This window comes from Equus przewalskii, chromosome 22, assembly GCF_037783145.1.
Source record: "Equus przewalskii isolate Varuska chromosome 22, EquPr2, whole genome shotgun sequence".
NCBI classification, from domain to species: domain Eukaryota; kingdom Metazoa; phylum Chordata; class Mammalia; order Perissodactyla; family Equidae; genus Equus; species Equus przewalskii.
The window spans coordinates 51,968,695-51,992,332 of NC_091852.1; the positions used below are offsets into that span (position 1 = coordinate 51,968,695).

Here is a 23,638-nt window from a genome sequence, read left to right on the forward strand (position 1 = left end):
ATCTGCGAAACCATGAAGAAGGAAAAAGAAATCTGTGCTAGTTTTGCTGTCTCACCTCAAATACATACATATAGGAAGAAACACAGTACACACAGGGTTTAGTACTATCTGTGGTTTCAGGCATCCACGAGGGTCATGGAATGCATACCCCACAGATAAGGGAAGACACAGTATTAGCTGTGTACCACAAAAACGACAATTAATTTCTATTAAATATTCATTTCATTTCCATACATTTCATTCCAGTAGAGTTCTTTCAAATAAACATTCAAAAAACTCCCGAGTTTATCTTTCTGCTTTAAAATTGCTATAAATATCCTAAACCTCACTAAATCTAATACTCATCTAATTGCCTCACTTTCACTTATTCTTTCAAAAAGAAATGAAAAGTCCTTTATTTACTATAATCCTACTAAATAGATATTGACAATTCACTTGCTAAATTTGTTGGACATCTACAACTTGCTAGAAGGTGAGACCACAGGAAAAAAATTACTATGATCCCTGCCTTTTAGAAACTAAACCTGTTTATTGACATGTATACGTGTATGAAATACTGGAATCACAAAGCTTGAAAGATAGCAAACCACTAGGAATCACGATGGGAAAGCACTCCAACTGGACGACCATTTCACGTTCACCGGACTGAAGGACGTGCAGAAGTGCACTGCCTACCTGCATCAGCTCTGGACCGCTGGCCAGGTGTCTTCCCGAATGGGGTCTTCATTCATCTGCATTTAAGTGAGCAGCAGAGCTGCTTGACTAGGGTGAAAATTCAATATGCTCCACTTTGAAAACTTTTCACAGAATTTCAATGTTCTTGTTAATCCATCATCCAAGTGCCTCTTTTACAAGTTCAGCAAAAATACATGAAATCATAAGCACTCTGTAAAATAGTGAAATAACAATTCATTACTAGAGCATCACAAGAGCAAAATTCTGCAACCCATCAAACACGATATACAATTTTAAACATAACATCAGCTAAAATGCACTTCACCCAGAAGCAACTAACTTCATTTCCTTGGCCCTGGGTGCCTAGGACAGCAGAGAGGAGCAGGGAGAAAAGGAGGTGCCAAAGAGCCTTCCACAAGGAAAAGCACAGGCCTCAGAGGTCACCCGGAACAATCCAGGGTCCGGCTTCCCCTGCTGTAGCCCAACCCATTTTGCTGCCAGGAAAGATTTAGACTGACATGGCCATCTCTGTGATGCCACACAAAGGCCCAGCTCAAGGGGGCAGGCAGGCGGGCGATGGGGGTGAGTCCGGGGGGTTGGGGTGCAGGGTGGAACAAGAGCTGGAGGGGAGGCAGCACACCGCTGGGTGGAACATCAGTGAGCCGGCGGCCTTGGGCAAGAGAAGAGATTATAACCACCAAGGCAATGCAGCTCCCTTTTTGCTCTCAAGCTTCCAGAACCCAGAGGAAAAGATCCCGTAACTCTGGAGGAGCCTCAAAGAAACTTCCACACTCATTCAAAAGTTAAGTCATCATATGGAAGCAGTTTATCATTTAAACCAAATTTGGCTCCAGTTCACAGTCCACACAGTAAACATACATGGAGACATTCTGATACAACATGAAAACGTCTACTGCAAATCTGCCTGCAGGGCCTGACCACACTGGGTTCTCACGCACTAGTCTTCATGTCTGCGCCTGACGGCCACGTGTTCACAGGTTTAAGAACTGAAGGAAATGCTGACTTAATTCTCTAGAGACTGAAATCTAACAAAATCAATTACACTTCTTTACCTTTTATTTACATTTATTTTCTATTTAATTGCTATTACTAATAGTTAAAATAATTTAAAAGCCTAATTAATGAGACGAATTGGTTTGGTACAAATTCTTAACTGTATAAAACTTTTAGGGGCCAGCCCCATGGCTGAGCGGTTAAGTTCGCGCGCTCCACCGTGGCAGCCCAGGGTTTCGCCGGTTTGGATCCTGGGCGCGGACATGGCACCGCTCATCAAGCCATGCTGAGGCGGAGTCCCACATGCCACAACCAAAAGGACTCACAAGTAGACCACACAACTATGTACTGGGGGGCCTTGGGGAGAAGAAGGAAAAAAAATAAAATAAAATCTTTAAAAAAAAAAAACTTTTACCATTCAAGGAAGACCGATTTTAAAATGCATGGCTTTTGTAATGAATCATTCAGTGATTACTGCTGAGAGCCAAGTGTTTGGAGCGGGCAGGAGGGAGAGACGGTGCAGACAGCAGGGGAAACAGCCGGCACCTGTAGCGGCTTCAACAAGCAACAACAAGAGGAGCCCAGGAAGGAGCGGCGCCTCTTCCGGGGACGCACTTCCCAAGAGCTGCACAGCCTGCCGCCCAGCCTAGGCCGTCGTGACAAATGGCGGTCACCACCGCTCCCTAAGAGACCACCCAAGAGTCGTGCAAGCCTCTTCCAGCACCAGAATCTCAGCTTCCCTCATTCACCTCTTCCACACTATCTGTCCGACCCGACCGCTCTGCTACCTCTGGAGCAAGTGTGTCTTTAGCAAGTGTGTCTCCAGTTCCTCTGCCCAGCAGCTCTCTCCACAGCGGCTGTCTGTACTCCCCAGAGTCTACACCTACACATCGCCCGTACCCAACACGCAGCATGGGGACGTGCCACAGCACTAGTGCTAAGAGCCACTCCTCTTCCTTGCAGGCATCCACCTGTCAACCCTCCAGTTGCGCACACTTCTGAAGACTTTGGTAGCTAGTTTACTTGCTTTCTATCACTGTTCTCATCACATTCCTGGCAACATACGATTCCATCAACAACCTGCCCCTCGGTTCTCCGACATGCTCATCTCAAACTCCCCACCCCACTCCAACCACCTATCTCCACGGCCACGACTTGGTCTGTTCATCACCAAGGACTGCAATTCCTCTGGATTCTGATTCGACACCTCAAACTCAAAACCACCTCTGATGCTTCCACTTTCCTTACACCAACAATTCCTGGATGCAATCACTGCCTCCACCCACGGCTTGACCCTTTCTCACTGTACCGCTGTCTTCCTCAGGGCCTAACTGCCCTCCTGACTCTGCTCAGATTCCAGAGGCTCAGCCACTAGAGTGACTTCCTTGGTTTCCCCCATTTCTCTCCCTTCTTTTCCTGTCACTTTTATGGCAAAACTGTAACCCACTCCTGCCTATTGTGCCCACAACTTCAGCCGTTAAGCATGGGTGAAAAACTTTGAACTGAGCACTCCTGTCTCAAGTGGGCACTCAACAATATGACCCCACCCTCAGCAGGTAAGCGTGCTCTCTGCTAGGAAAAGAGAACTACTCATCTTCCCACCGCCAAGGTCACCAACTGACCAGTGCCTCTGCTCCTGTAACAGCAGCTAAATTGTGCTTAAGCTCAACCCTTTCACTTATGTTATCACTCCCATCTGTCTTCAGTATTAATTAACCCATTACCACTAGAATATTCCTATTGGCATACAAGAAATGATGAAGTATTTCTCAATTTTAAAAACATCCCATGACTCCACTCCGTTTCTCTGCTCCTCTTTTCAAAGCTACTTCAAAGATTGAAAAATATTTTAATCTGCACAAATATCAATGTATCCTAACTTTATAAATTAAATTGGTTCTCTAACATGAAAAATTTACCTTACTAATATTCTACAGGAGTGTGTACCCTTCTCCCTAGCAGACTTAAGCTTATCTTGGAAATATTTTCTATTGCTCACCACTTCATTAAAATTTTCAGATTGAACTTGTTATACTTTATAAAAGCATAAGAGGGGCCAGCCTGGTGGCACAGTGGTTAAGTACACATGTTCCATTTCGGCAGCCTGGGGCCTGCCGGTTCAGACCCCAGGTGTGGACGTATGCACCACTTGTCAAGCCATGCTGTGGTAGGCATCCCACATATCAAGTATAGGAAGATGGCACAGATGTTAGCTCAGGGCCAGTCTTCCTCAGCAAAAAGTGGAGGATTGGCAGCAGATGTTAGCTCAGGGCTAATCTTCCTCAAAAGAATAAATAAAAAAGCATAAGACACGAGTTGAAGGAAGAGGTGCAGCGGGGAAGGATGCAAGGAACTTCTAGAATAATGTAAGAACAAAAAATGTCAAATGAAAGTCGTTCCCCATTTCTGAGTTGTAATTAATATTCCAATTGCCTAATTTTATGACAGCTCCTGTAAGACCAGAAAAATGTAGAAACTAAACAAAAGGAAAACACTGAAGAGAGAGAACTAATGGAACCCTGGCTTTGTTCTGATTCAACAGTTGCCATATAATATGCTTTGAAAACTCCAGTGAAGTAAAGCTTTCCTTAAACAAATCTCCCCGTCTTCTGACTGGAGTTTAAAAAAAAAAATACCAGGCTGGCCCAGTGACGTAGTGGTTCAATTCAGCGTGTTCCACTTGAGTGGCTCAGTTTGTGGGTTTGGTTCCTGGGCGCAGACCTCCACCACTCTCAGCCATGCCATGATGGTGACACACATATAAAGTGGAGGAAGACTGGCACAGTTGTTAGCTCAGGGCTAATCTTCCTCAAGCATAAAAAGAGGAAGATTGGCAGCAAATGTTAGCTCAGGGATAACTGTCGTCAGCAAAAAAAAAAAAAAAAAAAAAAAACTTTACCTTAAGTTATTCTACTAGGCGGTTAATTTAGCAAATAAACTAAAGGAAAAACAATTTTAAAAACTTTAAACGCTGACATAATAAAATCTCATTATTTCTAGAATAGCAGGAGTTTCAACAGTTTTTCTCAAGTATTACAGAAAATGTTGTCAAACAGAGCTTAATTTCAAGGCCATAAAAAAGACAATCCTGTATTCAGAGACCCACTGGATGCTGAGCCCACTGGGCGACAGGTTGCTGGAGAACAGTCCTGTGTGGCACCAAAGGACCGCCCCACCATGCCTGCTGATTGCGTGCTGCTCTAACAGGGGGATGGAACAGTCCAGCACCAGCACAGGGAGCCAAGCTCACTTCACAGGCTTCCTGAGGTGACGTGACGAAAGGCCACCACACCACTCATAAAGCATTCTTGTCAAAAATGCTTTGCCTCAATCCACTCAAGCCCTAGACCTAACTTTCAGCTTACAGGTGATAGAGGAGCAAGCGAGAAGTTTCTACAGGACAAGCGGGCCATACTCTTCAAAAAGTCAACGTCATAAAAAAGAAAAAAGGCTGACACACTGCTCTAGATGAAAAGAAGCTAAAGGGAGACGAGGACTAAACACAGTGAGGCAGCCCTGAGTGGACAGCTGATGGAAAAGCTGCAGAAGACATTTAAGACAAGGGTGGAAAGTTAAATAGGGACTAAGTCATAGACAAGATTATGGAGTTGTCATTAACCTGTAAAAGCACAATGATGACACTGAAGTCATGCGCAAGAATATACTCATTCTTAAGAAACACACGCTGAAATTTCCAGTTATAGATTCATAAAGTCGCAAGTGAACTTGAAGTAGTTCAGGCAAAGAAAACAACAAACACAAAGAACAAAGTGAAATGGCAAAACGTTAACTTTTGACCCTAGGTGAAGGGCATACTAACTTTTATTTCAATTTGAAATTTTTCATAATAAAAAGTTGGGGAAAAAAGATCCTGGATTTTCCTTTGCTAAGTCCATCTTTATTAAATATAGCTAACTATGCAGACTTGTGCTATTTTACTAAAATCTTTAAAAAGCGTCAGGAATTTGGCTCTGAAATTCCAAATTCTCCTTCTCTAATGATCTCAAAGATCACAAGATTTTCACCAACTATTTCACAGAAAAGCAAGTGTCCCAAGCACGTGCTGGGTGTCACAGCCTACCGTACACGCATCAACTTGGCCCCTCCCAGCCACCAGGAGGCGCACTCTACACCTGTTCCACTCTGGACACAGGTCGAAGGGGCTCCCACGCGGTCACGCACTGCACACAGGGGCGCTGAGAGAGATCTCCTCTCTGAGAAATACGCACACAGATGGCTCCACAAAGCACGAGGCGCCGCACCGTCAGAGACTGCACGCTGCCTCCAGAGAGGTAAGGAAAGGGGCAGTTCAACGTTCCAGACATCAAACAGTAACACGAAGCAGAAGCTACACATCAAAATATTTGCTGCCAGTTGCTATCACCAAACAGTGCTATTTATAAAAACAAAACAAATTTCTAAAACTGCTTAAGCAAAAATGCTAAGTCCCAAAGAAGTGTCAACAGGGGCTGGCCCCGTGGCCGAGTGGTTAAGTTCGCGCGCTCCGCTGCAGGCGGCCCAGTGTTTCATCGGTTCGAATCCTGGGCGCGGACATGGCACTGCTCGTCAGACCACGCTGAGGCAGCGTCCCACATGCCACAACTAGAGGAACCCACAACAAAGAATACACAACTACGTACCGGGGGGCTTTGGGGAGAAAAAGGAAAAAAATAAAATCTTTAAAAAAAAAAAAAAAAAAAAAAAAGAAGTGTCAACACATGGATCACTAATGGAAAAGCACACAGGAGCGCTAATGGCCAAACGCATACTCCATGCTGAAGTCTGGGCTGCCACCGACCCATCTTGGGCTGTTGTTACAGAGGCTTCAACATGTGGGAGGAATGCACGTTATACCCACATGAAGGACAGACTGCTAAAATCTGAATGGGCCCTACATATCAGATAAGAAATCATTTTCTTAATTATGACATCATAGTTACAAAGAAAAACATCCCCACTTTACGAAGTGTCAAGATGTCTGCAATTTATCGCAACTTTCAAATAGCCCAACAACAAAAAATGGCAGTACAGCAAAACGTGAGCAAGTGTATCTCAACAGAGGGCAGAGCAGGTATAACTTGGCCACGGCTCCAGCTCTTCTTTGTCTACAAAACTTCACTTGAAAAGTCTGGGGAAGAAACAACGGAGAGAGGAGACCAGGCAAGTTTGGAACTGGTGGCCAACAACACAGGTTTACTGTAGATGCTCAAAAGTCTCTGACTTATTTTCTAACATATGATTTGTAAAAATTGATTAATAAAAGACGGCAAAATATTTGCAGTTCCTGAATCTGGGCGATGAGCATACAGACGTTCACTGCCCACAGCAGTTTCCCTGATCAGCAGTTTCACCTTCCACGGCTTCAGTTACCTGGCGTCAAGCGCAGTCTGAAAGTGACGCTCCGTCACAACGCCTGCCTCATGCAGCTCACTTCGTCTTCTCGAATACGCACTGTATCACACCACCTCGTCACAAGAAGAGGTGGCACCCTAAGACATTTTGACAGAGACAGACCACACTCACAAATCTTTTATTACAGTACATTGTTAGAACTGTTCTATTTTATTATCACTTACTGCCGTTCATCTCTGATTGTGCCTAATTTACTAGTCAAACTTTATCTTAGGTATGTATGCACAGGAAAAACACAGATGGCTCGGCACCACGTGTGGTGTCAGGCACCCACTGGAGGTCTTGGAATGCATCCTCTCGGGGAAGGACGACTACTGTATTTCAACTTTTTTATATGCTTGAACATTTTCACAATCCAAAGTTTAAAAAAGAGAAAAAGGGTAAATGGTTTTAGATGTTGTAAATCTGGAAAGAAAAAGCACCGGAATACGACTTAAAACCTTCCTAGACACCTAAAAGAATTTCCTAGAAAGTCCAATCACAAATCTTTCAACAGATGGCACCTAAAGACAACATTCTAGAGGCCTCCAGGGTAAGCTGTCCCTTTGGCTGAAATCTCAAGATGAAAAGGAAGGGCTCAGTCTGAATAAAGCACTCTTAATTACTGAGCATTTGGCTATAACACATTCTAAGTGGATATGTGAAGGCCTTCAGAGCCCCAATCTCTATCAACATTAATACAATCACTAACCAGACTAAATCACTAAACATCTAAACACCAAGTTCTAATACAGGAGCTCTTAAGCATGAACAAAATTCACAAGTATCATGACTTTGGATGGGGGAAAAATTTTATCTTCATTTTCCTAAACTTCATCTGAAATACAGCACTTCCTTCCATCATAACTGGATGGAACACACCACAGTATTATTACTAGTACCTCTGACTTTCTCAACAATAGAAATCACACATCTTTCCATCCCAGTGCATTTGCTGCAGATCTCAAAACAGCTTTTAAACTCAGAAACTACTTTTAAATTAAGTTACTAAGCCTGCCACAGAACAGACATGACCAGAGTGGATCAGCTATCAGGTCATTAGTCACCCAACTGTGAAAACAGAATGGCTGACTGTGGTCAAACAAAGAGTTTAGCTGGCCCTTGTCCCAGTTCCTGGGAATCACCCTCTAAATCCACGGAACTTCCTGAGTGACAGGAGCCGGTGAGTCATGGTGGATTTCTAGGTAGTTCATGCTAAGATGACTCAAGATAGGGGCTACCCATATCAGAAAGACCAACTATGGGATCAGAGGACTGGGAGTCTGAGCCCCATGCTAGCAGCTCGACTTCCAGGGATGGAAGCTAGAGATGGAGCTCAACCTCATGGCCAATGGTTCCATCAATCATGCTTCCATAATGAAACCCCAATAAAAACTCTGGACAAGAAAGCTGGAGTAAACTTCCCTGCTCAGTAATACTCAGATTCCATGCAGTTACACGTCCATGGGCAGGAGGGTGATGCTCCTGACTCCACAGAAGAGGACCACAAGCTTCCCACTTAGAGTCCTCCCAGACCCTGCCCTGTGCATTTTTTCTACTATAACGAAATGATAATCAAAAGCACAGCACTTCCTTGAGTTCTGCCAGCTGTTACAGTAAATTATCAAACCTGAGAGGGTCATGGAAACCCCCGAATTTACAGCCATCTGGTCAGAACTGTGGAGGGCTGGGGGCCCCCGAGCCTAGGGATGGTGTCCACTACAGTTGAGGGCAGCTGTGTGGAGGACTGTGCCTCAGCCCATGAAGGCTGACCTCGCCAGGCAGCCAGTGTCAGGAAGGCGCTGCAGTGACACAAAGATCTACAGTGGCCTCTAGGATTCTCTATCATCAGTTATTTGCTAATCAGTATGTGAAAGGAGGCAAGTGAAAGACCATTTCATTTTGTGATAAGCATCAAAAACCATCATTTTAGTATCTTAAAATACAAAATTTTAATTACCTGTTTGTTAACAATATTGTCTTGTCACTTAACATATTAATAAAGAAACCAGGGCCAACCCCATACCATGGTGGTTAAGTTCACGTACTCCACTTCAGCGGCCCAGGGTTCAAGGGTTCAGATCCTGGGCGTGGACCTACACACCACTCATCAGGCCATGGTGTGGCAGCATCCCACACAGAGGAACCAGAACGACCTACAACTAGGATATATGTACAACTGTGCACTGGGGCTTTGGGGAGGCCAAAAAAAAAAAGGGGAAGACTGGCAACAGATTGTTAGCTCACGGCCAATCTTCTCACAAAAAAAAAAAGAAAGAAAGAAACCACATTACTACATTAAAATTGTCTTCATATTTTTCTATTTAAATATAACTGATTTCTGTTGTGATCCCTTGTATTTTACTTACTGTATTCAGAAACATTCTGAGAAAGTATCTGTAGGTTTCACCGGACTGCCATAGGTCCATGGCACAACACCCCTGCCTAGACCACTGGCAAGAAGTAACCCTGAACCCTTGCTGGGTCTTTAAAGGCCAGAAGCAGGCATCAATGTAAAAAGAAATGGACAAGTCCTGGTAGTGAGAGAAGGCTAATTTAGACCACGCTCCTGAAAGCTAGAAAACCAAAGTAAAACCTACAAGAACACCGCTAACAAAAACTATCAGGAAGCAGGGTTTCTTACAGGAATGGTTAATTCCAGGTCAGGGCCAGGAAATGTGTGAGGAGCCCGGAACATCGTGTCATACCAGAAGCCAGGAAGACATCAAAGCCAGGAAGACATCATTGGACTGGTGTCAAAGAGACAAAGGGCTCTTCTGCACTATCTTCTTAACTTTTGCAGGACTGAAAACTTCCATGACAAGAACCTGAACACACACACTGACACACACACTCAGCGTGCTTCAACACCTCACAGGACTTGAAGATGGCAAGGCTCACAGAGGCAGGATCCAGGGAGGGCCGCTCCAGACTTGGAACCACTCACACCCCTGAGAGTAACTGCCAAGTGATAAGGGGCAGCTGAAAGGCTGACAGCTCTGCAAAGCAAGGAGCCACAGACCAGGAAGCAGAGACCATGGAAGGGAGGAGGGAGCTGGCGAACCCTGCTGCTGTGAGCGGAATCCGGAGCGGCTCTCCAGAGCTGGGGGAGTGAAAGCAGCCAGGCTGAGAACTGCAGCGTGGTCTCCAGCTCATCTGCACCCTAAAAACGGAGCTGAGGCCACCCCAGACGGCCCACTCCCTCAGATAGCTGGCAGAAGCAAGCGTGAACCCTCTCTAGAAATATCACTCTAGGCCTCAAATTACTTCAAACAATTTTTAAAATGTAATCTGCATGATGTCACATGAATTGGAAGAATAAACACAGTTAAAATGTCCATACTCCCCAAAGCAATCTACAGACTCAATGCAATCCCAATCAGAATCCCAATGACCTTCTTCACAGAAATAGAAGAAAGAACCCTAAAATTCATAAGGGGCAACCAAAGACGCTGAATTGCTAAAGCAATACTGAGAAAAACGAACAAAGCTGGAGGCATCACAATCCCTGACTTCAAAATGTACTACAAAGCCATCATAATCAAAACAGCATGGTACTGGTACAAAAAAACACACACAGATCAACAGAACAGAACTGAAAGCCCAGAAATACAACCGCACATCTATGGACAGCTAATCTTTGACAAAGTTGCCAAAAACATAAAATGGAGAAAAGACAGGCTCTTGAATAAACAGGTGTTGGGAAAACTGGACAGCCACATGCAAAAGAATGAAAATAGACCATTATCTCACACCATACACAAAAATAAACTCCAAATGGATCAAAGACTTGAAGACAAGTCCTAAAACCATAAAACTCCTGGAAGATACTATAGGGAGTACACTCTTGGCATCAAACTTAAAAGGATCTTTTTGAACAGCATGTCTTCTCAGACAAGGGAAACAAAAGAAAAAATACACAAGTGGGACTTCATCAGACTAAAGAGTTTGTGCAAGGCAAAAGAAACTAGATCAAAACAAAGAGACAACCTATCAACTGGGAGAAAATATTTGCAAATCATATATCTGATAAGGGGTTAATCTCCATAATATGTAAGGAACTCACACAACTGAACAATAAAAAAGCAAACAGCCCGATCAAAAAATGGGCAGAGGAGATGAACAGACATTTTTCCAAAGAGGATATAGATGGCCAATAAACACATGAAAAGATGTTCCACATCACTAATCAGCAGGGAAATGCAAATCAAAACTACACTAAGATACCACCTCACGCTGTTAAAATAGCTATATTCACTAAGACTAAAAATAACAAATCTTGGGGGCCAGCCACATGGCTGAGTGGTTAAGTTCTCTCGCCCTGCTTCAGAAGCCGAGGGTTTCTCTGGTTCGAATCCTGGGCGTGGACATGGCACCGCTCATCAGGCCCCGCTGAGGTGGCGTCCCACATGCCACAACTAGAAGGACCCACAACTAAAAATACACAACTATGTACCAGGGGGCTTTGGGGATAAAAAGGAAAAATAAAATATTTTTAAAATAAAATAACAAATGTTGGAGAGGGTGTGGAGAGAAGGGAACCCTCATACACTGCTGATGGGAATGCAAACTGGTGCAGCCACTGTGTAAAACAGTATGTAGATTCCTCAAAAAACTAAAAATAGAACTACCATATGACCCAGCTATCCCACTACTGGGTATCTATCCAAACAACTTGAAATCAACAACCCAAAGTAAGATATGTACCCCTATGTTCATAGCAGCCCTATTCACAATAGCCAAGACATGGAAACAATCCAAGTGCCCATCGACCGATGATTGGATAAAGAAGATGTGGTGTATATATACAATGGAATACTACTCAGCCAGCAAAAAGACAAATTCATCCCATTTGCAACAACATGGAAGGACCTAGAGGGAATTATGCTAAGCAAAGTAAGCCAGACTGAGAAAGACAAACACCAGATTTCATTCATGTGTGGAATATGAACAAACCCACGGACAAAGAGAACAATTCAGTGATTACCAGGGGAATGGGGGTGGGGGTGGGCACAGGAGGTGAAGGGGAGCACCTATGTGGTGACAGTCAAGAAATAATGTACAACTGAAATCTCACATTGATGTAATATGAAGTCAATAAAAAAAAAAAAAGCAGACCCATAGAGCTGCCACATACTAGAGTTACAAAATCATACTCTAAATTTACTAGACTGAGGGAAGTTACAGGAATAAATAAAATTGTTAAATAAAAAACTAACTGTAAGCATTATGTTCAAAGAGATAAGACATAAGATAGAAAACTTGGGGGACCAGCCTGGTGGCGCAGTGGTTAAGTGCGCACATTCTGCTTCAGCAGCCTAGGGTTCACCGGTTCAGATCCTGGGTGCCGACATGACACCACCTGGCAAGCCATGCTGTGGCAGACGTCCCACATATACAGAGGAAGATGGGCATGGATGTCAGCTCAGGGCCAGTCTTCCTCAGCAAAAAGAGGAGGACTGGCAGCAGATGTTAGCTCAGGACTAATCTTCCTCCAAAAAAAAAAGACAGAAAACTTGGTAGGAAACTATCAAAGAACCAGATTTTCCAGAAGTGAAAAAATACAATATCCTCCATGGATAAGATTAAGAGTGGGCTAATCTTGTTGAAAATTAGTGAACAGAGAGTGATCAGAAGAAACATCCGGAATTAAGCAGACAGGACAGGAGACTGGGAAGGCCTACCCTGAGTTGAAACAGACTCTCAGAAGGGGGCGAGGAGAGGGAGGCAGAGACACTTTAAAAGACGATGCCTACAAACCTTTCAAAAGAATGGAAGACATTACCATGGATTCAATAAGACCTATAAACACAAAATATAAATAAAAAGAAATATATACCCAGACACATCATAGTAAAACTGCTGAGAACCAAAGAACAAAAAAAATAAAAACACAGAAGCCTGAAGACAGACAGACAGACAGATTCTATGTAAACTAATCTTTTCATTGGTAACATCTGTACCATTTAATTTTTCTTGGGGTTCTTTTTTTTTTTTTGCATTATCAAGGTAAACAGTGAAAAATAGTGATGAGTGAACAGTGAACATTCCTATCTTGTTTCTGACTTATATTTCACCTTCTTTTCATTTTAGATTGCTCTTTATTTTTAATTTAAAAAGCATAGGGCCGGCCCCACGGCTGAGTGGTTAACTTCACGCGCTCCGCTTCAGAGGCTCAGGGTTTCACCAGTTGGGATCCTGGGTGCAGACGTGACACCGCTCATCAGGCCACGTTGAGGCAGCATCCCACATAGCACAACCAGAAGGACCTACAACTAGAATATACAACTATGTACTGGGGGGCTTTGGGGAGGAGAAGAAGAAGAAGAAAAAAAAGAAGAAAAGATTGGCAACAGATGTTAGCTCAGGCGCCAATCAATAAAAACAGAAAGCACTTATTAAAACAAGAGATTTAAACCCAACTATGGCAGTTATTTTGTGAAATGCCAATAGACCAAATGTTCCAATTATAAGAAATATTGTCACACTAGATTTTTAAAACTCCAACTATATATTGTTAACAGAATCATCCAAAACATAAGTACATAGAAAGACTGAAAATAAAGGGTAAAAAGACATACACTGCACATACTAACCAAAGAAAAGATAATGCAACTACGTTACTATTAAGCTAAGTAAACTTTATCTCTAGTAACACCTTTTCCTTAAGGAGGGACAAAATGACTTTAGAAGACTTAAGTGATGAGGAAGACACACAGTTCTAAACACGTATGCACCCAATAACATACCCTCAAAACATATAAAGAAAAATTATCAGAACTAAGGAGAAACAGACAAATGCAAAATCAGAGTATTAATACATTTCTCCTGGTAACCAATATAACCAGCAGACCAAAAGGAAAAAGTAAGGACATAGAAGAATTTAACATGATTAACCAAGTTGAACTAACTGACAAATATAGAACACTACATCCAAAAACTGCAGAAGCACATGCTTTCCAAGCACACACACAGGACATTTACAAAAATTCATCATGGGGCTGGCCCAGTAGCGCAGCACTTAAGTTTGCACATTCCACTCCGGCGGCCTGGGGTTCGCCAGTTCCAATCCCAGGGGCAGATCTTCGCACTGCTCATCAAGCCATGCTGCGGCAGGCGTCCCACATATAAAGTAGAGGAAGATGGGCACGGATGTTAGCTCAGGGCCAGTCTTCCTCAGCAAAAAGAGGAGGACTGGCAGCAGATGTTAGCTCAGGGCTAACCTTCCTCAAAAAAAAAAACTGATCATATGCTGGGCCATAAAGCAAGCTTCAAAAATTATCATAAGCTTTTAATTATATAGTGTTCTCACCAAAATAAAAACAGAAATCAGTAAAAAACAAAAAGGCAGAGCACAGAGTATTCTTACAGCAGTTAAATTATTCTGTATGGTACCATAATGGTGGATACCTGTTATATATTTGTAAAACCCCATAGAATATACAACCCCAAGAACGAACATGATGGAGACACCACCTGCCTGTTAGTCATTTAGCAGCAACCTGGGTTATCAAATCAACTGTCTTGGTGTTCATGGAGCTCGTGTTCACCGAACCCTTATTCTCCTTAATAACGGCCCCAAAGCACAAGAGTAGTGATGCTAGCAATTCGTATACGCCAAAGAGAAGCTGTAAAGTGCTTCCTTTAAGTGACAAGATGGAAGTTCTCACCTCAATAAAGAAAGAAAAGATATTGTATGCTGAGAGTGCTAAAATCTGCTCTTTTATTACCGTATGTTGTTGTGATTGTTTTATTTTATTACTACTACTGTTAATTTCTGACTGTGCCTAATTTATAAATTAAATGTTACCACAGGTATGTACGTACAGGAAAAAAGCATAGTATATATATATAGGGTTTGGTACTGTGCTTGGTTTCAGGCATTCACTGGTCCTCTTGGAACGTGTCCCCTGTGGATAAGGGGGACACTACTGTATTTATTTTAGGTGAACTTTACTTTATGGGCTAATATTTAAAAAAGTGTGGTGATGAGTAATTATGAACGTAAAGTACACAAGATTGCTTTTACCTTTTACTGACTCAATTTAAAGGAAAAACTTCATAGGATTAAATGATAATACCAGAGTAAACCAAAAAATGACCAGTAGTTGTAACCCAGAGATTAATTCTGAACAAAAAGACCCTTCAACAGACCTGCCACCCCAGGATCCATCTCGCCCACTGAGTCAGTGCCTTCCCCACCGCAGCCCCCACTGGGACTGACCTAGAGAGGAGCGAGCAGAGCTCCCAAGATACCGGGCTCCCTCGCTACTGTCTTCCGGCTGTGGGATGGGCAGAGCTTGGAATCATCCTGGGCCGGCAAGCAGGCCCTTCGTGACAAATCCCCTCCAACACTCCCACCTCCCTCAGCTTCGGGATCCTGTCCTCTGTGGGACACCAAGGCAGTTCAGGCATCTCAGCTCCACTCAGCACAGGCCAGCTCTCGGGTTGGTTCAGGCAATCAACCAGAGCCCTTTCTGACCCCTCAAGCTGCAACACTGAACTCAGAATCTCTGCTTACGGGCCCACATCGATAAATTCGGTCTAACCAACTTCAGGTTCCTTCCACCATTATCCCACACCCTTCAGATCCCTTCTCGCAGACATTCCCCAGGCTGCTATCTACACAGTGGCAAACCAGACAATCTTTTGGAGGGAGGCACATCCCCTCAAGGGTCACACTTCACACCTCGCCCTCTGGGGTCTGATGGGACTACCCTAGGGAAGGCCAATTACAGGTTTCTCAGGCAAAGGGAGATTAAGTTCCTCAGGCAGGGGATGGAAAGGCTGCTTCTACTGGCAAAGATAGCCCAACAGAATCTAGGGGTTCAAGGTCACCAGCTTAATCAGAACCTGACATATGCCCCAACCCAATTTTCAGGATCCCATTCCTTACCAATCGATGCTCTCACTTACACTGGGAATCCACTTTGCACTTGAGAGCAATCATAGAAACTTTCAGGTCCTTTATATGGAACCCGAGCTGGGAGTTCAAAAACTCCAAGCTCATCATTTGGCTCTGTAATATTTTAACTTGGCTAAGCTGAACCACACTCTCCAGAATTTCCGTTCCCGTTTGTTTCTGGTTTGGGCGGGCCACCAAAGAGATTCCTGGGCAGCAGGCGGGAGGTGCAACTGAAGGGGTGCACCTGAAGGGGCACACCTGGGGGCACCTCTGTAGCCTGCCCCCGCTGGCCTTGCGTTCACCTCGCTGACGGATGCAAGGCCATCATGGGTGGCCTGCAGCGGCTGCCACTCCTCCACCTTTCCCAGGCTCCCGGAGTTCTCTGCCCCCTGGGCCCAGTGTGTGTGGTCAGCTCCACGACAAGGGCCCAGCTCCTGCAGGACGCCTATACAGCCAAGGTCAGAGAAGCAGACCTGAAATGGCTTTCAACCCGTCTGGCTGTGGCTCCCAGCTTGCTCATGTTCCTCCCCACTGTAATCCATCTTCCTTTCCCAAATGTCCACCCCAGGGACTCCAGCGTCGGGCATGCAGACAATGGCCTCACCTACAAGACGCTTTGTCAGCTCCTCCACCGTGTTAACTCCGATCCCTCAGTCACCAGTCTGACAGCCCCCTGTGCAGCACACGGGACATAAGTGGCCAGCCTTGATCTTCCCCTGGACAGTTCTAGCAACTGCCCAAGGGGGCTCTGAGCACTCACAATCCAGGCACTGCGCGAAGTACTAGAAAAGTAATTACGGACAAAAACAGTCTCTGCTTTCATGAAGGTCAGCATTTTTGGGAAAACAAAAATGCATTGAATGACGTAAATGAATCTAACACTGTAATTTTGATAAGCACCAGGCAAGACAGCAACGTCTCTACAGGGAGGACTTGACTTCAGGGAGCTCAAGAAAAGAACTCAAAAACTTGAGAAAACCAGCTGTTGTAGCGGGTGATGGATATGTGGGGGTTCCCTGGGCTATTCCACCGTCATTATGAAAATCTGCAAGCTCACACAAAAAGAACGTCATGAAAAAGCGACGACCGAGCCAAGCCCTAAGGAAGACTAAAGACACTTGAAACAAGCAGAGACAGGCATTCCAGGCCGAGGAAAAGGAGGAGTGCCAGCTCCCCGGAGCAGGAGACGGTGCGCACAGGACATGGGAGAAGGCCCACCTCGCCAGAGCAGGGAAATTGGGAGATGTGGGGCAAGGTGAGGCTGAGGCCCCAAAGGATGAACACTGTGTGCGCCCTGAAGGCCACGCCGTGAAATTTTGTTTTTAAAGTAAAGGGAAGTCATCGCGTTCTAAGTAAAAGGTGACATAATCAATCTGCCTTTTTAAAATGTAATTTTTTGACACTAACAAAATTACAAACATATTTACCTTTTACCCAACAATCTCAATATCTTAAAGCTATACCTGCACAAATACAAAACAATATATCCACAAGATTACTCACTGAAGCAATACTTATAACACTAACAGAACATAAACAATGCAAGTGCTCACATTAGGAGGCGAACTGCAAGCATAAAAGGGGAAAAGAGCTTCTCTAAGGCCATCTCCAGAATACACTAAGGGAAAAGGAAAAGCCAGAACAGTGGATGTAGATTTCTGTCTTTTGTTTAAGAAAAGAAGGAAAACAAAAATTACGTATGTGCTGATATTTTGCAAAAACAAAACACTGGAAAAATAAAGCAGAAATGAATAAAAATGAGGTAGGAAGGAACAGTGTGGGGACTTGATAGAAGCCAGACTGTGAAGATACCTCTGTGATCCAGCTTCGACTTCTGCCCTACATAAGGATTTTACATACTGAAAAACACGCATTAAATAAAAAATTCAAGCAACCCTTAAAAGTTGAGGATTTTATGCAAATAAATGAAACCAATAATCAAGGTGGTAACATGATCAGGGAGAAAATGTTTTCAAATAAATTTATAATTCAGAATGTCAACTGTACATCCTTATGTAGATACACTTTAAGAACAAAAACAACTATAATAAAATATAAAACTACAATCACTTTACTGTTATTAGTATTTTCAAACTACTACATTTAGGATAAATTAACTGTAGGATAAATTAATGTTGCTAAGAATGCAAATTTTCGGGGGCCGGCCCCATGGCCGAGTGGTTAAGTTTGCACGCTCCACTGCGGCGGCCCAGGGTTTCGCCAGTTTGGATCCTGGGCGCGGACATGGCATTGCTCATCAAACCACGCTGAGGCAGCGTCCCACATGCCACAATGAGAAGGACCCACAACTAAGATATACACTATGTACTGGGGGGATTTGGGGAGATAAAGCAGAAAAAAGAAAAAATGCAAATTTTCAATGTTAGAGAAAAAAGGATAAACTCAAAGTAAAAACCATGTAACACTGAGCCAGCCCTGATGGCCTAGGGGTTAAGGTTCAGTGGCCCTGGTTCAGTTCCTGGGCACGGAACCACAACACTCACCTGTCCACAGCCATGCAGTGGCGGCGGCTCATGGAGCAGAACTGGAAGTACTTACAACTAGAACATAAACTATGTACTGTGTCTTTAGGGAGAGGGGAAGAAAGTAAAAACCACGTTATGTTAAATCTGATTTGAAAAAATCAATATAAAATCAAAATTTATATATTTCCCAAGTCTGTCCAATGAAAGCAGGGGCATCTCAGAAGTAATAAAGCCACACAGCACCAGATTTTGGTATCTAAATTCCACTCCCCAGTAAAAGGAGCTAAAAAGACTGGCTGACGGGTATTGGGCAGGAAAAGCATAGGGAGTGTCAGACATCTGGTGCAGAAGGCAAGAAACGGTTCAAAGCTTAATGGGGTCCCACCCAAGTGAAGAGAACTAGCTTGAGAGGACCACGCCATGAACAAGATAGCACAAGCAGAGGAAAACACACTGAATACACAAAAATCCATGGGTCCAGTGATCCTCAAAGAGAGAAAGCAAAAGGAAAGAAACTCACAACCACCACCACCCAACAATGCACAAAGGAAAAAGAACATTCTTATCACTTCTGTCAGGACCTGAAACTCAAACTATAATATTAATTCAAATACAGAATTACTTGATATACAGATCATGTAAATATACACATCTATAACATATAAATACCCATGTAAATATATACGTTTACATACACCATTTACAGATATATAAATCATTTGTAGACAGGTTCAAAAATTAAATCTAGGTTATAAAGATTTAACTACAAGTAAACCGAACAATTTACTATAAACAAATACAGTCTAAGTTAAAAAAAAAAGTTGTTCTGCCTTTTTTTTTTTTTTGGAGGAAGATTAGCCCTGAGCTAACATCTGCTGCCAATCCTCCTCTTTTTGCTGAGGAAGACTAGCCCTGAGCTAACATCCATGCCCATCTTCCTCTATTTTATATGTGGGATGCCTCCCACAGCATGGCTTGCCAAGCAGTGCCATGTCCCCACCCAGGATCCGAACCAGCGAACCCCAGGCCGCCAAAGCAGAGCGTGCAAACTTAACCAGGGCACCACCTGGCCAGCCCCTGCCTTTCTTTCTTAAGATGTTACTACACTCTAAAGACATCTAGAGTGCTATAAAAGATGCTTTTTACTACTACTCTTTTCATTGACTCTCAACATTTAGATAAAATAATATCCATAGTGAATGGATCCTTCCTCCGTCCCCTCCTCAAAAAAAAAGGTAATGCATTTCACATTCTAGTGACTCCCAGACCAATTCCCTTGACCTCAAATGATGTCATCTGCCTTCCCCAACAGGCTAGACCCTGGAGACTAGAGATTCTACACTGGCAGAATCCTCCAATCTACCTTTCATGCCGTTCAAAGCCTTTCAATGGCTTGTACCCATCTATAGGATAAACACCAACTGCCCTGATGTGATATGTAGAACTACTTAAAATCTGGCCCCAAATTCATCTCTAGACAACTGGCCGTGCCAAACTGCAGGGAGCATCAGCTGTGGTAGTATCACCCAGACCAACACCCACAGCGCACTTAGCACACCCAGGAGCCCAAGGAAGCACTTCACCACACAGAGGCCTGCACTTGATGAGGCAGCTGTTGTCATCCCGTGTTACAGACAAACACCCTCACAGGAGTAAACGATAACATGAGGTGATCTTCTGGTTAGGATCCAAAGCCAGGACAGTCTCACCCACTCTCTTCACACCTCTGCTCCTGCTGCCCCTCCATCCAGACGCCCTTCCTCTCCGGCTCTGTATTCTTGACCCTGCTGGAGCATCACCTGCTCTTCCCAGATCCCCTCGGCACAGAACTGCCTCATCACGTGCATGTATATTTTCCCTACCTGACTGTAAAGTCTCTAAGGACACACCTTTACGTATTATGCCCATACATGACTTGTTCCAGAAAGAACTTATGGCAATTTTAAGGCCATAAAATAAGCACCCAATAAAGACTTAATTAAAAATTAAACTGAATACTGGGGTACAAGTAAGCAAACTGTTTACTTCAATGTGAAAAAAATACCCTAATAACTATAGAAAAGTTCAAAAGCAAGGGGAAGGAAATCAATAACGACTGGCACGAGCTGCTATATTTCAGGAACTCCACAAATCCATTTCATTTCAATCTCGTCATAGCCTTATGTGGTAGGTTTCATCCCAGTTCATGGCTGAGGAATCGAAAGTTTAAAAAGGCCACATGACTGCACCAGCTCTGGGGCTCTGGACCAGTCGGGGTGGGGCTGGAACCACGGCCATGGCCGGAGTCAAGGCCACACCACCGCCACCTTCGACTCCAAAGCCCAGGCCCTTTTCCCGATACCATAATGTCTGCCAAACTGAGCACAATACTTGGGCAAAAGAGTTCATTCCCTTCTCCCAATTTCTTTCCATTCAGGGAAAAGGGAAAGAAAACACTTAATTAAGCATCTAATAAATGAGGAAGTATTTACATGGCTATATATTACCAGCTCTTTCTCAGCAAATTAAGATCCTGCTCCCAGCTAAGCCAAAAGAAATCTCTAACGGCATTATTTTTAATGTCTAAATAATCCACGTGATTAACTCTTCAGAAATAGTACGCTTTTCACCCATTTCTACTACACCAGGCAAAAAAATGCTACAATTCAGGAGTGCAGCCTGTGAGGTTGTAACTGTGTGTGCAATGGGGTAAGTCATTAGGAAGTGAAAACACTAATCAAATTTCTTCTAGTGAAGACTTCAAATTAATAACTCTCATATCTTATCAACAGGACAAGAGCCAGATTTGAGGGCCCACCCATAAGATGCACAGGCACACACAAACCACATCAACCTCCCAGCTCACAAGGAAGGGAAAGGTACGATCACCGAAAACACATTATAAGAACACCCACGACCAACACTTTGCTGGATTTCACGGGTGTTAATAGATAACACAGGAAAAAACAAAAAGGGATCTAGGGCCAAATATGGCAAACACTCCTGCAATTTCTCAGCGCCCTTAATGTGATACAGCGAATCGTGACCCTAAGGGAGAAGGAAAGAACACAGCAGTTTCCCAAACTTAGGCGACCAGGGAACCCTTTGTGTTCCTTGTAGCATGTCTCAGAACTAGTGTCACAAAGAATGCCACTTTAGGCAGCACTGCTACAGATAGTCCAAAACGACATAAACAGTGTTGCTGTGTTCTGATTTGATAATTAAAGGTAGTGTCAGAAGCAATACTAGAGAAATTTGGGGGATCACTGAAAGTCTTTAAAAAAAACAAAATTCTAAGTTAAACATTAAGAGACGACTGAAGGCCTTTTTGCCCTACCCATTTCAAAGGAACCATTTCACTACCAGAAGATTAAAAACAAAGAAATGCCATTTTATTCCCCTCAAGAAACTAATCCCTACGACCCACAATTTTGACATAAACACGTCGTGCAACCTTCAACGATAATTACCAAGTCTGACAATGAACGTTCTACAAATCACTAGCTACTACAATTCTCTGGCGTCTTCTCCCTAACGAAGGCTGGGGGAGTGGAGCTGGGAAGACTGGGGGTCAGCGCCCCGACCCCCGTCTGAAATCTCAGCCTCGAGAGGGGCGTCCTCAACCCCCAAGTGCGCTCACGAACTCGGTCTCTCCCGGCGCCCACCCCCAACGACAGGCTTCGTTTTCCCTTCCTAGGAAAGCTCTGCAGAACGCAGTCACTGCACTCTCCATCAATCCTCTCAGACTGCAGCTTCCTTCCAGAAAATTCCAGCGGAAGGAAGTTCCCAGGTATTCACATCTCGCCAGGTCGGCCGAGCCCGGCGGGAGCCCCGGTCAGGGCGCAACCCCTCCGACACCGAGCCGCCCCGCGTGCCGCCCTCGGACGGACGCGCGCCCGGAGCCCGACCGCCGCCCCCGCCGCGCGGGCCAGCCCTCTCCGGCCGTCCCCGACGCGCACCCGGGAGGCAGAGGCGGCGCGGGGCCGGACCGCACCCGGGGCCGGCCTGCGCACTTCCGCGCCCAAGGTCACCGCGGCGGAGGGAGGGTGCGCGAGTGTGAGCGCGCGTGTGTGCGCCGGAGTGAGTGTGCACGCGCCGCGCGGGGACACCGGCCGGCCTCCCCTCCGCCGCGGGCCCCGCCGGACCTCGCCGCCCCGACCCCGGGGACCCCCGCGCCGCCCCGCCCCGCCCGCCGGCCCCGCCCCTGCCCGCCGGGGGTCCCGGCCCCCGCCCGGCCGCGTTACGCAACACTCCCCGCCCCCGCCGCGGCCCCCCCGCCGGCGCCGCGGCCTCGGGAACAAAGCGGCGGGCCGGGCGGGCCGGGGGCGGCCGCCATGTTGGCGGGGGCGGCGAACAAAGGCGCGCGGCCCAGGCCCCCGCCCGCGGCCCGGCCGGCAGGGGGCGCTGTGCGGGCGCCGCCGCCCGGACAATGCGCCGCGGCCCGCCGCTCCCCCGGCGCCGCCGCCCGCCCGCCCCGCCCGCGCCCCCCTCGCGGCGCCCGCTGCCCCGCGGCGCGCGGGCCTCACCTGCCGGCCGCCGAGGCCGCCGTCCGCAGCCCGCGGGCCCGCCGTCCCGCGCCGCGCTCCCGCCCAGGCCCGACCGAGCCAGACGGCGCCGCCCCGCCCCCGCCCCGCTCCGCGGCCGCCGCCGCCCGCCCCCGGCCGCACGGCGCACGCGCACTGCGCCCGCCGACTGCGCCGGCCGCGCCGCCCGGCCCCGGCCCGACGGGCTGCACTGCGCAGGCGCCGCGGGCGGCGGGGCGGGGCCTGCAGGGCGGCGGGGCGGGGCCTGGCCGCGGGACTGGGCCCGGCGCTGCTCACCTGGCGGCGGGGCGGGGCCTGGCGCGCTCACCTGGCGGCGGGGCGGGGCCGGTCGCCGCTGGAACTTAGCGCCGGGGTTGGCGGGCGGGGCGAGGCGGGGTGGGTGTCGCCCGGGGACGGGGCGGGGCCGGGCGCCGCTCTCACCTGGCGGCGGGAGGGGTGGGGCGGGGCCCCAGGTGCGCGCGGAGGAGGGGCGGCGTCCAGGGCGCGGAGCCCCTGGAGGCGGGGGCGGCGCCGCTCGCGCCGGAAGTCAGGCATCCTGGGAAGTTTCGTTTTCGCGCAGTAGGAGGACTTTCGCGGCTGGACCGGCTCTCGTCCTTGGCTTGAAGCAGCCAGGCGTCCTGCGGCGCCCTCGCCGCCTCAGTCCC

General features: G+C 46.2%; 1 protein-coding gene across 9 annotated transcripts in view; it reads right to left on the reverse strand.

The window, feature by feature from the left end:
- Positions 1 to 23,114, reverse strand: part of SPIN1 (spindlin 1) — a 76,399-nt gene extending 53,285 nt beyond the window's left edge. Inside the window, exons 1-3 of one of the 9 annotated variants that reach the window (XM_070589833.1) lie at positions 9,725 to 11,315; positions 7,060 to 7,178; positions 676 to 886 (exon numbers count right to left, since the gene is read on the reverse strand). In XM_070589833.1, the coding sequence (XP_070445934.1) occupies positions 676 to 727 (52 nt within the window). In that variant the 5' untranslated portion in view covers positions 728 to 886; positions 7,060 to 7,178; positions 9,725 to 11,315. Of the gene's footprint in view, positions 1 to 675; positions 887 to 1,850; positions 4,583 to 7,059; positions 9,697 to 9,724; positions 11,316 to 18,489; positions 19,067 to 21,920; positions 22,388 to 22,409; positions 22,613 to 22,976 lie in introns of those variants that run through there. The other 8 variants (XM_070589829.1, XM_070589828.1, XM_070589832.1 and 5 more) reach the window with 8 other exon arrangements.
- Positions 23,115 to 23,638: the final 524 nt, after the last annotated feature.